Source organism: Amblyraja radiata, chromosome 9 (genome assembly GCF_010909765.2).
Source record: "Amblyraja radiata isolate CabotCenter1 chromosome 9, sAmbRad1.1.pri, whole genome shotgun sequence".
NCBI lineage: Eukaryota > Metazoa > Chordata > Chondrichthyes > Rajiformes > Rajidae > Amblyraja > Amblyraja radiata.
This window is the reverse complement of record NC_045964.1, coordinates 72,499,189-72,512,418: the sequence shown is the minus strand read 5'-3', so window position 1 is coordinate 72,512,418 and position 13,230 is coordinate 72,499,189. Positions and strand designations below refer to the sequence as shown.

The 13,230-nt window shown below is 41.6% G+C and overlaps 1 protein-coding gene across 2 annotated transcripts in view; it reads right to left on the bottom strand.

Moving 5' to 3' along the window:
* The window catches only part of galc (galactosylceramidase), a 62,938-nt gene that overhangs the window by 16,937 nt on the left and 32,771 nt on the right, over positions 1-13,230 (bottom strand). Inside the window, exons 7-10 of one of the 2 annotated variants that reach the window (XM_033027704.1) lie at positions 12,104-12,231; positions 6,253-6,408; positions 4,336-4,460; positions 2,829-2,956 (exon numbers count right to left, since the gene is read on the bottom strand). In XM_033027704.1, coding sequence (XP_032883595.1) covers positions 2,829-2,956; positions 4,336-4,460; positions 6,253-6,408; positions 12,104-12,231 — 537 coding nt within the window. The remainder of the gene's footprint in view (positions 1-2,828; positions 2,957-4,335; positions 4,461-6,252; positions 6,409-12,103; positions 12,232-13,230) is intronic. The other variant, XM_033027705.1, reaches the window with a different exon arrangement.

Here is a 13,230-nt window from a genome sequence, read left to right as displayed (position 1 = left end):
CTGATCCTGGATTCCGTACTTTCTACAAAGGAAGTGGAGGACAGCTCCACGACAACACTTGTAAACTTGCCGTGTTGTGGCATCAGATGACCAACTTTCCACTTCCTTTGCACAATTCCTTTGCGGAATGAGCAAAACTCATTCAGTGTTTTGAGTGCCTCAATGGAGGCTCCGAGCTTCAAAATTACAGCCCAGGTTCCATCCACAATTGTTGCAATTGTATGAAAGGAGTTGTACTAGATAGGGTGGAATTGGAGAGGATAATTTGAGTAGTGGGAAAGTCTAGGACCAGACCATCCAGCCTCAGTATAAAAGGATGTACCTTTTGAATGAAGATGAGGAGGAATTTCTTTAGCCAGAGGATGGTGAATCTGTGGAATTCATTGCCACAGACAGGTGGGGGCCAAGTCATTGGATATTTTTTTTAATGTGGAGATTGATAGGTTTGTGATTAGTAAGGGTGTTGAAGGTTATGGGGAGAAGGCAGGAGAATGGGTTTGGGAGGGAAAAATAAGATCAGCCATGATCGAATGGTTGACTCGATGGGCCGAATGTCCTAATTCTGCTCCTATGTTTTATGAATTTATACTTATTTGTCGTCCAGTCTACTGTGATTGTTGATACTTTTCCCAGAGGGACCAGTGGCAGGTCGGTAGAATAGAGATTGGTGGCATTTATTCTCCTGTCCTGCCGTTCGCAAAACTGTCCCTTGTGTGCTGGGGTAAACTGCTGAAATGGGATGTCGTTGCCCGATACCTGACAATCTCGATCCACAGCTATTTGCCTTCATCCTCATGGTCATCGACAACATTTCCCATTGCAAGCTAACAACCATCCATCACCTTGGCTACAGTCCATTGTGTGGAGTAGTAGATGAGGGGCACAGAAGACAGGTACCAAGGGCATGAAGGTGATTAGTCAAGTAATGGATAGTTTTGGTGCAGAGTTGATGCATGAAGTTGCTTGGCATTTTGAATTGTTTGGTTCCTTGTCGTCAGGGAATTCAGCAACAGAAAGATGGTAACAAGAACGATTCATTGTCTATTTATTTGTAATCAGTCATAGGATGTGGGCAATACTGAGAGGTCAGTATGCAATGCTCGTTTCTAACTGTCACTGAAGATGGAAAGAACTTGTCTTGCTGCCTGCCGCATTGGTTCAGGTAAACAGTCTATCACTGTACTATTAAATCAATAGCTCCAGTTTTGTGAATGAACAAGCATGTTTGAACAGGGAGCTATATATGCCAGTTGGGGTGGTGTCCAGAGTTGGCAAGTTATTTATATATGCCCATTGTCATTCGAGGTGGTAGAGCTCTAGGCTACCCTGTACACATGAAGACACCTTTGAGGAACACAGAACAGTGCAACACAGGATCAGGCCCATTTGCCCCACCAAGTCTGCACTGATCACAATGCCAATCACAATCACTAATCTAATTTGCTGCACAAGATCAATTTCCATTCCCTCTATTCCCTAACTGTCCATGTGTCTGTCTAAATGTCCCTTAGGTGTTGGTTGCTGACGTATCTGCTTCTACCACTTTCCCTAGAAGAGTGTTCCAGACACCTAACATTCTCTGTTAAACCTTAAACTTTTCCCCCTCTCACCTTAAACATTAAAAAGGTTAACTGGTTGCCTGGATTGGAGCGTATTTGTTTTCAGGAGAAACTTGGATTGATTTTTGTACTGAGGCTGGAGGGCGACATGATAATAGTGCATAAGATGAGGAGAGTTGTAACCTCTTCATCTTTGCAGTTCTATTCATTCAATAACCATAACTAGTATCTTGCAAATGCTTGGAAGTCTTTGCAAAGGCACGAGAAAGTCAGGTGTCAAGCCCCATGCTGCACAATGCAGTTTCCACAGCAATTAGGTGATTGGTCCAGGTTAGTTTCTGATCAATGATAACCTCCAGAATAATGCTGGTGAAGCACTGGAAAAAAGAAATGACAATGAACGTCAGAGACAGATAGCTATACTTCTTTTGTCGTTCGTTGCCAGGCTCTTGAGTATCCACTTGTCTTTGCAACTCTGGTTGGTGCTCAGATTCATGCTGTAGAAGGATTTAGATTGTCTCATCCTAGCCTCCATCTGAGGGATGGGATCATCAACTAATGTGTATGGCAATAAGGCTCACCTTGAATCTTGTTTGGAAAAGGCCTCTTGACAGTTGTCATTTTTCCTCTTCCCAGGAAGTATGTCCCAGCAAGATTGCAAAGGTGCAACAGTTGACAGGAATGGTCGACCATCTCCAGTGTGTGGTGCAGGGTGGCATCCAACTGTAATCTATCTCGGAAAGTCCCATTGCCCGAGAAGGAGATTAATTTTCCTTTCCTGGGAAAATGTTATGGTGAGCGGGATGTGGCGGATACCATTTGTCCTTGAATAATTGGGAAGCTGACAGATTGGGCCACCATGACCACTTGCTTCACATAGACTGATCCAAGCAAAGGTGCAAGCATGAACTCTGGTAGTTGATCCGAGTAGTCCTTTACTTTTAAATCTCAGTCCCACAGACACGTGAAGAAAGGAACAGTGATTTTCTGGAATCTTTGCGGACTAGACGAGCTAGAACCTTTCACCCATTCCTCCTTTGCCTAAGTCTCCCATGGTGGCTCTGACTTTGAGGAATCTGTTCCTGATAATAGTGGTGTCCTAGCCGGCCCAACATTAAAGCATCCCACACTGCTCCCAATATTATTACAACCTTCAAATGATTGATTATTAAACAAGATCACTGGAGATGTGTGGATTTGTAATGAAAAATTCAAAGAACATAACCGAAACAAAACTGAACTGCAGGTAATATAATGAAAGTTGGATACCATGGTCTCTACGATAATGGTGAGGTTTCCCTTCCCATCCGTAAGGGCTACATAACTGCCACCCTTCTTCAGGTGACCAACATTCTTCAGGTAATGCCATCCTGGCTGAGTGAACTGCGTAGTATGTGCTGGAAAAGATAACATTGAGTTTAGCCAGCACTTAATACAAGCGGGGATTTGTAAAAACATGATCCAACTCAGGAAAGCCTCAAGTCCAAATATTGCTGCTATATGTCTACAATTGAAAGGTATACATTATTCTTTTACTTTATTATGGATACACAAAACTGGCAGTGCCAACTCGTTTCATAAAATGCATCTCAACAGAACGTAAGAAATCATTTAAACTTATTCATCCATAATCACATAATTTCCTTTAAATCGTAGTCAATCATTCTAAAATTAATTCATTTAATTCATTCACCATGTTCTTCATTTCTGATTTTGTAATTATACTGTCTTGCTTGTGTTTTGACAGACTTGAAACATTAATTTGAAGAAATAGTAAAACATTTACAATTCTTCAAATTATGAGGTAACCTCTCTATCTTCAACATGCTGTGATTTAGTGAACTCCTTTGTTCATGAGCAGAGACGTCAGGAAAACTGAATAATGTTGGTAGCCACAATAGTAAATTTTTTAAATTAAAATATAGCCAAAGCTATTTTTTTTCTTCAATCCAGAACAGATTTGAAAATGATCAACGGTTAGGCTGAACAGCTATAAAGGCCAAGGTAGGTTAACAGACAAGGAGGCAAGGGTAAAATTGAAAGGATTACATGAAGGATGCGAATGGTATACAAATATTGGGCCAAAATAACTCATACTCGCAGCATGGTCATAGGAGGTCCTAGGTGGGTCGTAGGTAGGTCGTGATGCTAGTCGTAGGAACTCTTGGCATCAAGTAGGTCGGGGCGTTTTTCTAGCCTGATGAAAAATGTCCACGAGTAAAAAAGGTCGTGAATTAGGTCGTGAAAGTGGGACAGGCCCTTTACTGTACTGTCCAAATTACATAATATATCGCCAGTGGTTAATAAGATTAATCTTGATCAACTGCCTAGACCTATGGTTCCAATATTAGGAATATTCAAGCACATGCAGGATTGTACTATTACATGTGCTGATGGAGGAATGTTGGAGCTGGATAAAGGTTGGCATCATGTTACTTATGAGTCAAGCTACTGAATCAACACATTTCAATTAAAATCTATGGAATTATGTTTTAACATTTTCAACGTAACTTTCCCATCTCTCAGAGTCTTCGCAGAAGAGTTTTTACATAATACACCAATATCCACTGGCCAATGACCCCAGGTGATGTAAAGCGCCAAGAGCAGGCAACAGAAAATTAGCAAGACTGATATTCTTTAAAAAATCAAAAACATGAAATATATGATGCAGAAAATGCATTTATGTTTAAAGTGAAATATGACAATTCCCTTCCGTCAGGCGTAATGCCAGAATGTGGACTTTTTGAAATTCTATGAATTTTACACTAATGTTTACCTGTGACCCAAATAGGTGACTGCACTTCGTAGTGCCCACTCCATGGTTCATCTGCTGTCATCAGCCCATCCTGGCCAAATGGTAACTCTTTGTAGTAACTTGCCAACAGATTCCATGCGATTGTGCTAACACAAATATAACAATGGATTGGAATGTAATTTAGCTTCACAATAAACATCAAAAACATTTTAACCTTCAGTGGTCTGATCATCTTATTATGTAAGCATCTTCATGACCACCATAACAATAACTAAATTTGGAACCAAAACATTACTTCGCAAAGCAATTCAACCTCGGGTCAATCCCAGTTCTCAATGCAGAAATCCCGTAAAACCCAATACCCACTTATTTCCCGTAGCCCCTGCACTTTTCTCCCAAATGCCCATCAGTTCCCCTTGATTTTTCTTTGGCACTTATCTGCACTAAACGGTAATTTGCAGTTGCCAGTTACTTCGCCTGGACATCTACAGGAACTGGAGGAAACACATGCAGCCACTTGGATAACGTACAAACTCCATGTAGACAGCATTGGACATAGAAACATTTTCTATATTTCTATGTGTCTTCTTAATTCTGATATTCCAAAGAAACTAACCCAAGCCTGGAATCTTCTCTGCACCGTTTGTACTGAAACACCTTCATCCTATATTATGGCAACCAGAAATGCCTACAATATTTCAGAACAGTCTCTTGTACAACAAGATGATGTTCCACCTCTTGAAATCAATGCCCAGCCCAATGAAAGCCAGCATGATTTAGATACGAGGCATTAAGAAAAACATTCTCACCAGCTGGATATATTTAAATATGTTGATCCTCACATCTATCTTGCATAACATTTCAAGACTCCCGACATAATAGCTTTGTGGGAATACATAACCATAAAAACTGCAAAGATTCACAAATAGACAGACTTAGATTGAAGAAATAAAGTGCATGACTACTTCTTCATGCCATTCTGAGCTAGATAACCAATGCAGCCCTATCATCATTGTCTACATCCTAAGAACCAGTTTGCTTTTGAACGTTGTACAAATTTTCTGTTGCTGATGTTCTTGTTTACTTTATCTATCAATTCAATTCAATGAACTTTATTTATCCGTTAGGAACTTTGGTTTCTGCAGCCATACAACAAGAAGAAACAATTTTACAAGACACACAACCAACTCAAATTCACACAGCCGTCCATCACAGTGAATCTCCTCCTCACTGTGATGGAAGGCAAAGTCTTGTCCCTCCCCTGCTCTCCATCCTCTCCCGATGTTAAAGCCCCCGGTGGGCGATGGTAAGTCCCGCGGCCGTTAAAGCCGCGCCGGCAATGTAAGGCCCTGCTCCGGGTCTTAATGTTGGAGCCCCCGGCTGGCGATGGTAAGTCCCGTGGCCGTTAAAGCCGCGCCGGGCGATGTCGTTTTCAGCCATGCAACCCGGGCTGGAGAAGCTGCCGCCGGAAGCTCCGAAAAGCAGTCTCCCACCAGGGGCCCGTGAGCTGCCGATGTCACCGTCCACAGGCCTGCAGCTGGAGCCTCCGAAGCTCCGAAGCCTGGTCGCAGCCGCGCACCACCACAGCTCCCCACGCTCCGAGGCCGGCCAGCCCCACGATGGTAAGTCCGCAGGCTCACGACTGGAGCCCCCAGGTCGTTCCGGCTGGATCCGCTCCACGGTGCTAGGCCTCAACGACAACGGAGACCCGACAGGGAAAAGGTTGGGTCTCCCCTGCAGGGAAGAGATTTAAAAGTCCCCCCCCCCCCCCCGGCCCCCACATATACACAGTTAAAAACAATACAAAAACCACAGCAAACTACACATTGAACGGGACAAATTTTTTTTAAAAGGACAAACGGACTGCAGGCGCCGCCATTTTACTACATTTATTACTTACTTATTATTTATGGTAATAAATCTACATTTATTACTTACGAAGTTATGTTGCCATTGACATAATTCTGGTTAAGTATCCGAGCCCAACACCCTCCTCCTATGTCATTATTAACAGTACTGTAGTCTTCAGAAGACCATAGCTTCTTGCCAGTCTTCCTGGCATTGCTGCTTGAAACGGTTCCTGGATAATGGGCTCTGAGATATACAATGAAACATCCATAATAAATAACATTAATCTCATTTTTAAACAACCTGCATTTATATCCGACTTGCATGTAGCAAAACATTCCAAACTAGATAATAAACTGAAATCATTTAAAACAGATGTTGACAGTGAACCACATAGGAACAAATACAATTTGGCTAAAAAGGTCTGTTTTTATATGCATTTTTACAGTGACAGAATTGGAGGATGTAGGCAGTGGCAGGGAAACTGAGCTATAATTTGAATGGTGAGCAGAATATCACAGTTGATGAGAGGATATGATTTAGCAATTTCACAAAAATGTCATTCTGAATTGCGAGCTAAAAGCTAGATGGCTGCAACTTCGAAAACACAGTAGTTAAGTGACAAGTAAAAGAGTCTTTTGCATCAGATAAACGGAGGGAAGAAGAGTCTGGTCAGATAATGGTACAAGGAAAGGATCAGAGTGTGACAATTCTGAAAGATGCACAGAAGCAATGCAAAACTGTCAGCCAAAGAGAGATTGTTACTGGAAATATCTGGGCTAATGATCTAGGGACACAAAATCAAACCTGACAAGGACAGCTGAAGAATTCAAATTCAGCCAATTAAATACAAAAGGCAAAAGCAAACAGCAAAAGTGCGTACCATGAAACAACTTAATGTGATGAAAACCTAACTGGAAGGAACCTTCCAAGGGAGGGAGGTTTCCCTCTTATCATCTTATGTCTCTTAAAGCCAAGGGAGATGTAGGCAATAAACATTGGCCTGGTTAACAACACTTGTCATGTGGGGATGAAAAGAAGGAGGGAGTGTTGTGAAAATAGATGAAGAGATTTAGGGAAGAAACATAAACCTAGAGTTAGTTACAAGTTTAAAATCACCCAACAATGTGAAGTAATTCAGTACCAAATGTAAAGAAAATATCTGCAAGAAACTTAACTGGACACTGCAAAATATAAAGGTGATTACATGCAATAATACAAAAACATGGAAAATGATTGATACTCAAATCACATGAGGAAATTAGTGTAAATCTGAAATTGAAAGCTACAGTGCCCTCAATAATGTTTGGGACAAAGACCCATCATTTATTTATTTGCCTCTGTACTCCACAATTTGAGATCTGTAATAGAAAAAATCACGTGGTTAAAGTGCACATTATCAGATTTTATTAATTTACATTTTGGTTTCGATCATTAGCCCAGATATTTCCAGTAACAACATGTAGAAATTGCAGCTGTGTTTATACATAGTCCCCTCATTTCAGGGCACCATAATGTTTGGGACACATGGCTTCACAGGTGTTTGTAATTGCTCAGGTGTGTTTAAATGCCTCCTTAATGCAGGTATACGAGAGCTCTCAGTACTTTAAAAGAGCAACCACAGTTCTGGAAAAAGGTCTTGTGGACAGATGAGACGAAGATTAACTTATATCAGAGTGATGGCAAGAGCAAAGTATGGAGGAGAGAAGGAACTGCCCAAGATCCAAAGCATGCCACCTCATCTGTGAAACACGGTGGTGGGGGTGTTATGGCCTGGGCATGTATGGCTGCTAAAGGTACTGGATCACTTATCTTCATTGATGATACAACTGCTGATGGTAGTAGCATAATGAATTCTGAAATGTATAGACACATCTTATCTGCTCAAGTTCAAACAAATGCCTCAAAACCCATTGGCTGGTGGGTCATTCTGCAGCATGACAATAGAAACATAGAAAATAGGTGCAGGAGTAGGCCATTCAGCCCTTTGAGCCTGCACCGCCATTCAATATGATCATGGCTGATCATCCAACTCAGTAACCTGTACCTGCCTTCTCTCCATACCCCCTGATCCCTTTAGCCACAAGGGCCACATCTAACTCCCTCTTAAATATAGCCAATGAACTGGCCTCAACTACCTTCTGTGGCAGAGAGTTCCAGAGATTCACCACTCTCTGTGTGAAAAATGCTTTTCTCATCTCGTTCCTAAAGGATTTCCCCTTTATCCTTAAACTGTGACCCCTTGTCCTGGACTTCCCCAACATCGGGAACAATCTTCCTGCATCTAGCCTGTCCAACCCCTTAAGAATTTTGTAAGTTTCTATAAGATCCCCCCTCAATCTTCTAAATTCTAGCGAGCACAAGCCGAGTCTATCCAGTCTTTCTTCATATGAAAGTCATGACATCCCAGGAATCAGTCTGGTGAACCTTCTCTGCACTCCCTCTATGGCAAGAATGTCTTTCCTCAGATTAGGAGACCAAAACTGTACACAATACTCCAGGTGTGGTCTCATCAATACCCTGTACAACTGCAGTAGAACCTCCCTGCTCCTATACTCAAATCCTTTTGCTATGAATGCTAACATACCATTTGCTTTCTTCACTGCCTGCTGCACCTGCATGCCTACTTTCAATGACTGGTGTACCATGACACCCAGGTCTCGTTGCATCTCCCCTTTTCCTAATCGGCCACCATTTAGATAATAGTCTACTTTCCTGATTTTGCCACCAAAGTGGATAACCTCACATTTATCCACATTATACTGCATCTGCCATGCATTTGCCCACTCACCCAGCCTATCGAAGTCACCTTGCAGCCTCCTAGCATCCTCCTCACAGCTAACACTGCCCCCCAGCTTCGTGTCATCCGCAAACTTGGAGATGTTGCATTCAATTCCCTCGTCCAAATCATTAATATATATTGTAAATAGCTGGGGTCCCAGCATTGAGCCTTGCGGTACCCCACTAGTCACTCCCTGCCATTCTGAAAAAGACCCGTTTACTCCTACTCTTTGCTTCCTGTTTGCTAGCCAGTTCTCTATCCACATCAATACTGAACCCCCCAATACCGTGTGCTTTAAGTTTGTATACTAATCTCTTATGTGGGACCTTGTCGAAAGCCTTCTGAAAGTCCAGATACACCACATCCACTGGTTCTCCCTTATCCACTCTACTAGTTACATCCTCGAAAAATTCTATGGTTCGTCAGACATGATTTACCTTTCGTAAATCCATGCTGACTTTGTCCAATGATTTCACCACTTTCCAAATGTGCTGCTATCTCATCTTTAATAACTGACTCTAGCAGTTTCCCCACTACCGATGTTAGACTAACTGGTCTGTAATTCCTCGTTTTCCCTCTCCCTCCCTTTTTAAAAAGTGGGGTTACACTAACTACTCTCCAATCCTCAGGAACTACTCCAGAATCTAAAGAGTTTTGAAAAATTATCACTAATGCATCCACTATTTCTGGGGCTACTTCCTTAAGTACTCTGGGATGCAGCCTATCCGGCCCTGGGGATTTATCGGTCTTTAATCCATTCAATTTACCTAACAACACTCCCGGCTAACCTGGATTTCACTCAGTTCCTCCATCTCATTTGACCCGTGGTCCCCTGCTATTTCCGGCTGATTATTTATGTCTTCCTTTGTGAAGACGGAACCAAAGTAGTTATTCAATTGGTCTGCCATGTCCTTGTTCCCCATGATCAATTCACCTGTTTCTGACTGCAAGGGACCTGCATTTGTTTTAACTAATCTCTTTCTCGTCACATATCTATAAAAACTTTTGCAGTCAGTTTTTATGTTCCCTGCCAATTTTCTTTCATAATCTATTTTCCCTTTCCTAATTAAGCCCTTTGTCCTCCTCTGCTGGACTCTAAATTTCTCCCAGTCCTCTGGTAGGCTGGTTTTTCTGGCTAATTTGTACGCTTCATCTTTTGTTTTGATACTATCCTTGATTTCCCTTGTTATCCACGGATGCACTACCTTCTCTGATTTATTATTTTGCCAAACTGGGATGAACAATTGTTGTAGTTCATCCATGCAGCCTTTAAATGCCTTCCATTGCAAATCCACAGTCAACCCTTTAAGAATCAATTGCCAGTCAATACCCTCAAAGTTACCTTTCTTTAAGTTCAGAACCCAATGTCACTCTCCATCCTAATGAAGAACTCAACCATATTATGGTCACTCTTGCTCAAGGGGCCACGCACAACAAGACTGCTAACTAACCCTTCCTCATTACTCAATACCCAGTCTAGAATAGCCTGGGTATTCTATGATCCCCAAACATACTGCTAAAGTAACAAAAAAAAATTCAAAGCTAAAAAATGGTAAATTCTTGAGTGGCCAAGTCAATCACCCGATCTGAACCCAATTGAGGAGGCCTTTTATATGCTGAAGAGAAAACTGAAGGGGACTAGCCCCCAAAACAAGCATAAGCTAAAGATGGCTGCAATACAGGTCTGGCAGAGCATCACCAGATAAGACACCCAGCAACTGATGATGTCCATGAATCGCAGACTTCAAGAAGTTATTGCATGCATAGGATATGCAACCAAATACTAAACATGACTACTTTCATTTACATGAAATTGCTGTGTCCTAAACATTATGGTGCCCTGAAATGGGGGGGGACTATGTATCAACACAGCTGTAATTTCTACATGGTGAAACCAAAATGCATAAAAATGGCCTATATTACAATCTGACAATGTGCACTTTAACCACATGTGATTTTTTCCATTATTAATCTCAAATTGTGGATTACGGAGGCAAATAAATAAATGATAGGTCTTTGTCCCAACCATTATGGAAGGAACTGTACTTATCAATAATGGTGGTCACAAACTACATAAAATTATGCACTTCACCCTATACAATGAAGTATTTGTCCTTACCCATCCTAAACTAGAAGCCATTTACTCCACCCATCTGGCAATCAACCCCCTCCCCACCTGTATCCACCCATCACTTGCTAGGCTTCACCTCTCTTTTCCAGCTTTCTTTACACTCAAGACAGTGTTGGGTCATTGAAATTGAATACAAAAAGATCTATCATCCCATTCTCCAACTTTTCCCTTTTCAGCTATTCACTGCCATGTATAACTTCATATGGATGGTTCATAGTAAAAACTGGAAAATGGTAGAAATTGGAGAGCAGCACTCGAGAACAGTCAACATGGAGATAAAACAAGTTTAAAGATGCAGAAAAGTGAAGTGGAGAGAACAAAAGGCAAGGAACGTGAGAGTGGAAGGCAGAATATATGACAAAATGGATGATGCTGGAAATAAAAGGGGGGATAATGGGACACGTGAAGAAATAAAAGATGTCAAGAACGGGAGTAGCAGAACTATGATGTTATTTAGTCTCGCCTGCTCTTATGCTTCTTCCCCCCCCCAATTAATCCGCATTTTAAACATGTTCCCGATTGGTAGCACTAAACACACGATAGAGTAACATCAGAATAGAATATTCTCTTCCATCCTTCTCCCCTCCACACCACAATCGGTCTGAAGAAAGGTCCAGACTCAAAACTCAATCCATGTTCGCCAGAGATGCCGTCTGACCCACTGAGTTCCTGCAGTACTTTGTGTGTTTTTTTATAAACCAGCATCTGCAGTTCCTTGTGTCTCGATAGAATACTCTGGTATTAATCTACTCACTTCAATGGATTAAAAAACATATTGCTGATGTCGCCTCGTAACACAGTTACTGCAATCAATCATGGGTAATTCTGCACATGAATTCCTCAAATATTTTTCCTCAGTTTAGATAACGACCACCAATATGAGATGCTAACGCACTGACTTTCCAGGAAATATCCAGGTACTTGTAACCCGATTGTAAAAAATTCTTTAACCCCTGGAAAAACTGCACTAACATTGCAAATATGATATTTTAAAATATTATCTGAGAATAGAGGGCACAAATGCCTACCCTATAATGTCGACCACATCACTCAGCTGAGTATGAAGCACAGACCAAGATATCGGTTCCCAAAGATTATCGCTGGCTATGATTTTCACCTGTTCTAGACCCATTTTGTCCATGGTATATCTCAGCAGCTTGGCAGAAAAAGACAGAAAGTTATAGGAAATATTAGCATTTTAAACATGTATGTGTATTGTAATTAAAATAAAGAATGAATAAAACATCTCCGAGACAGTATTTGGAGGGTGCCTGTAGACATTGTACCGGATCAACTACAAAATCCTGATCCTCACCAACAAAGCCCTCCACCATCTGGCCCCCCCATATCTCACTGACCTCCTCTCCCCCTACCTACCCTCACGGTCCCTCAGATCCACATCAGCCGGTCTCCTCTCCATCCACAAGTCCAACCTCCGCAGTTTTGGGGACAGAGCCTTCTCCAGGGCAGCTCCCAGGCTCTGGAGCTCCCTCCCCCAACTGATCCGCAATTCCGTGTCCCTCACCATCTTCCAGTCCCGCCTCAAGACCCATCTCTTCACCTCTGCCTATCCTTAGCCCCACGTCCCCCTCCCTTTTCATATGTGCATTAATTGCCTCATATTGTGTTTTGTATTGAATTCTGTCTTTACTTTGTGTACTAGTCATGTCTCTACTATTTATTTCATTCCCCTTACATGTTTTTCCTCTACCTGCTAAATTTTTGTAAGGTGTCCTTGAGACTCTTGAAAGGCGCCCATAAATAAAATTTATTATTATTATTATTATTATCATTCATGGTTGGAGTGAGATTTTGAAAACTCTTCTAAAGATGTAGCATACATAAAATCATATGCTGCTTGATGGTGAAACACTCTTTTTCAGTGTATGGCACTCCCTGTGTAACATCCTGCAATGAAAACTTTATTTATATGCTTCCAATTTCTATCAAAATTCATTCCCTATACATTAAATGTGAGTGGGGAAAAAATCCAAACAGATCAAGTCATACGTGCTTTCCATACAACAGTGCAGGACAGAGCACTGCAGAAACAACAGATTACATATGATCATGTGAAGTTTCTACATGTGGATGACACCAAATAAAGGTTTTCAATGGCCAAGCTGAATTGGTGTGTTCACATTTAATAATTGAC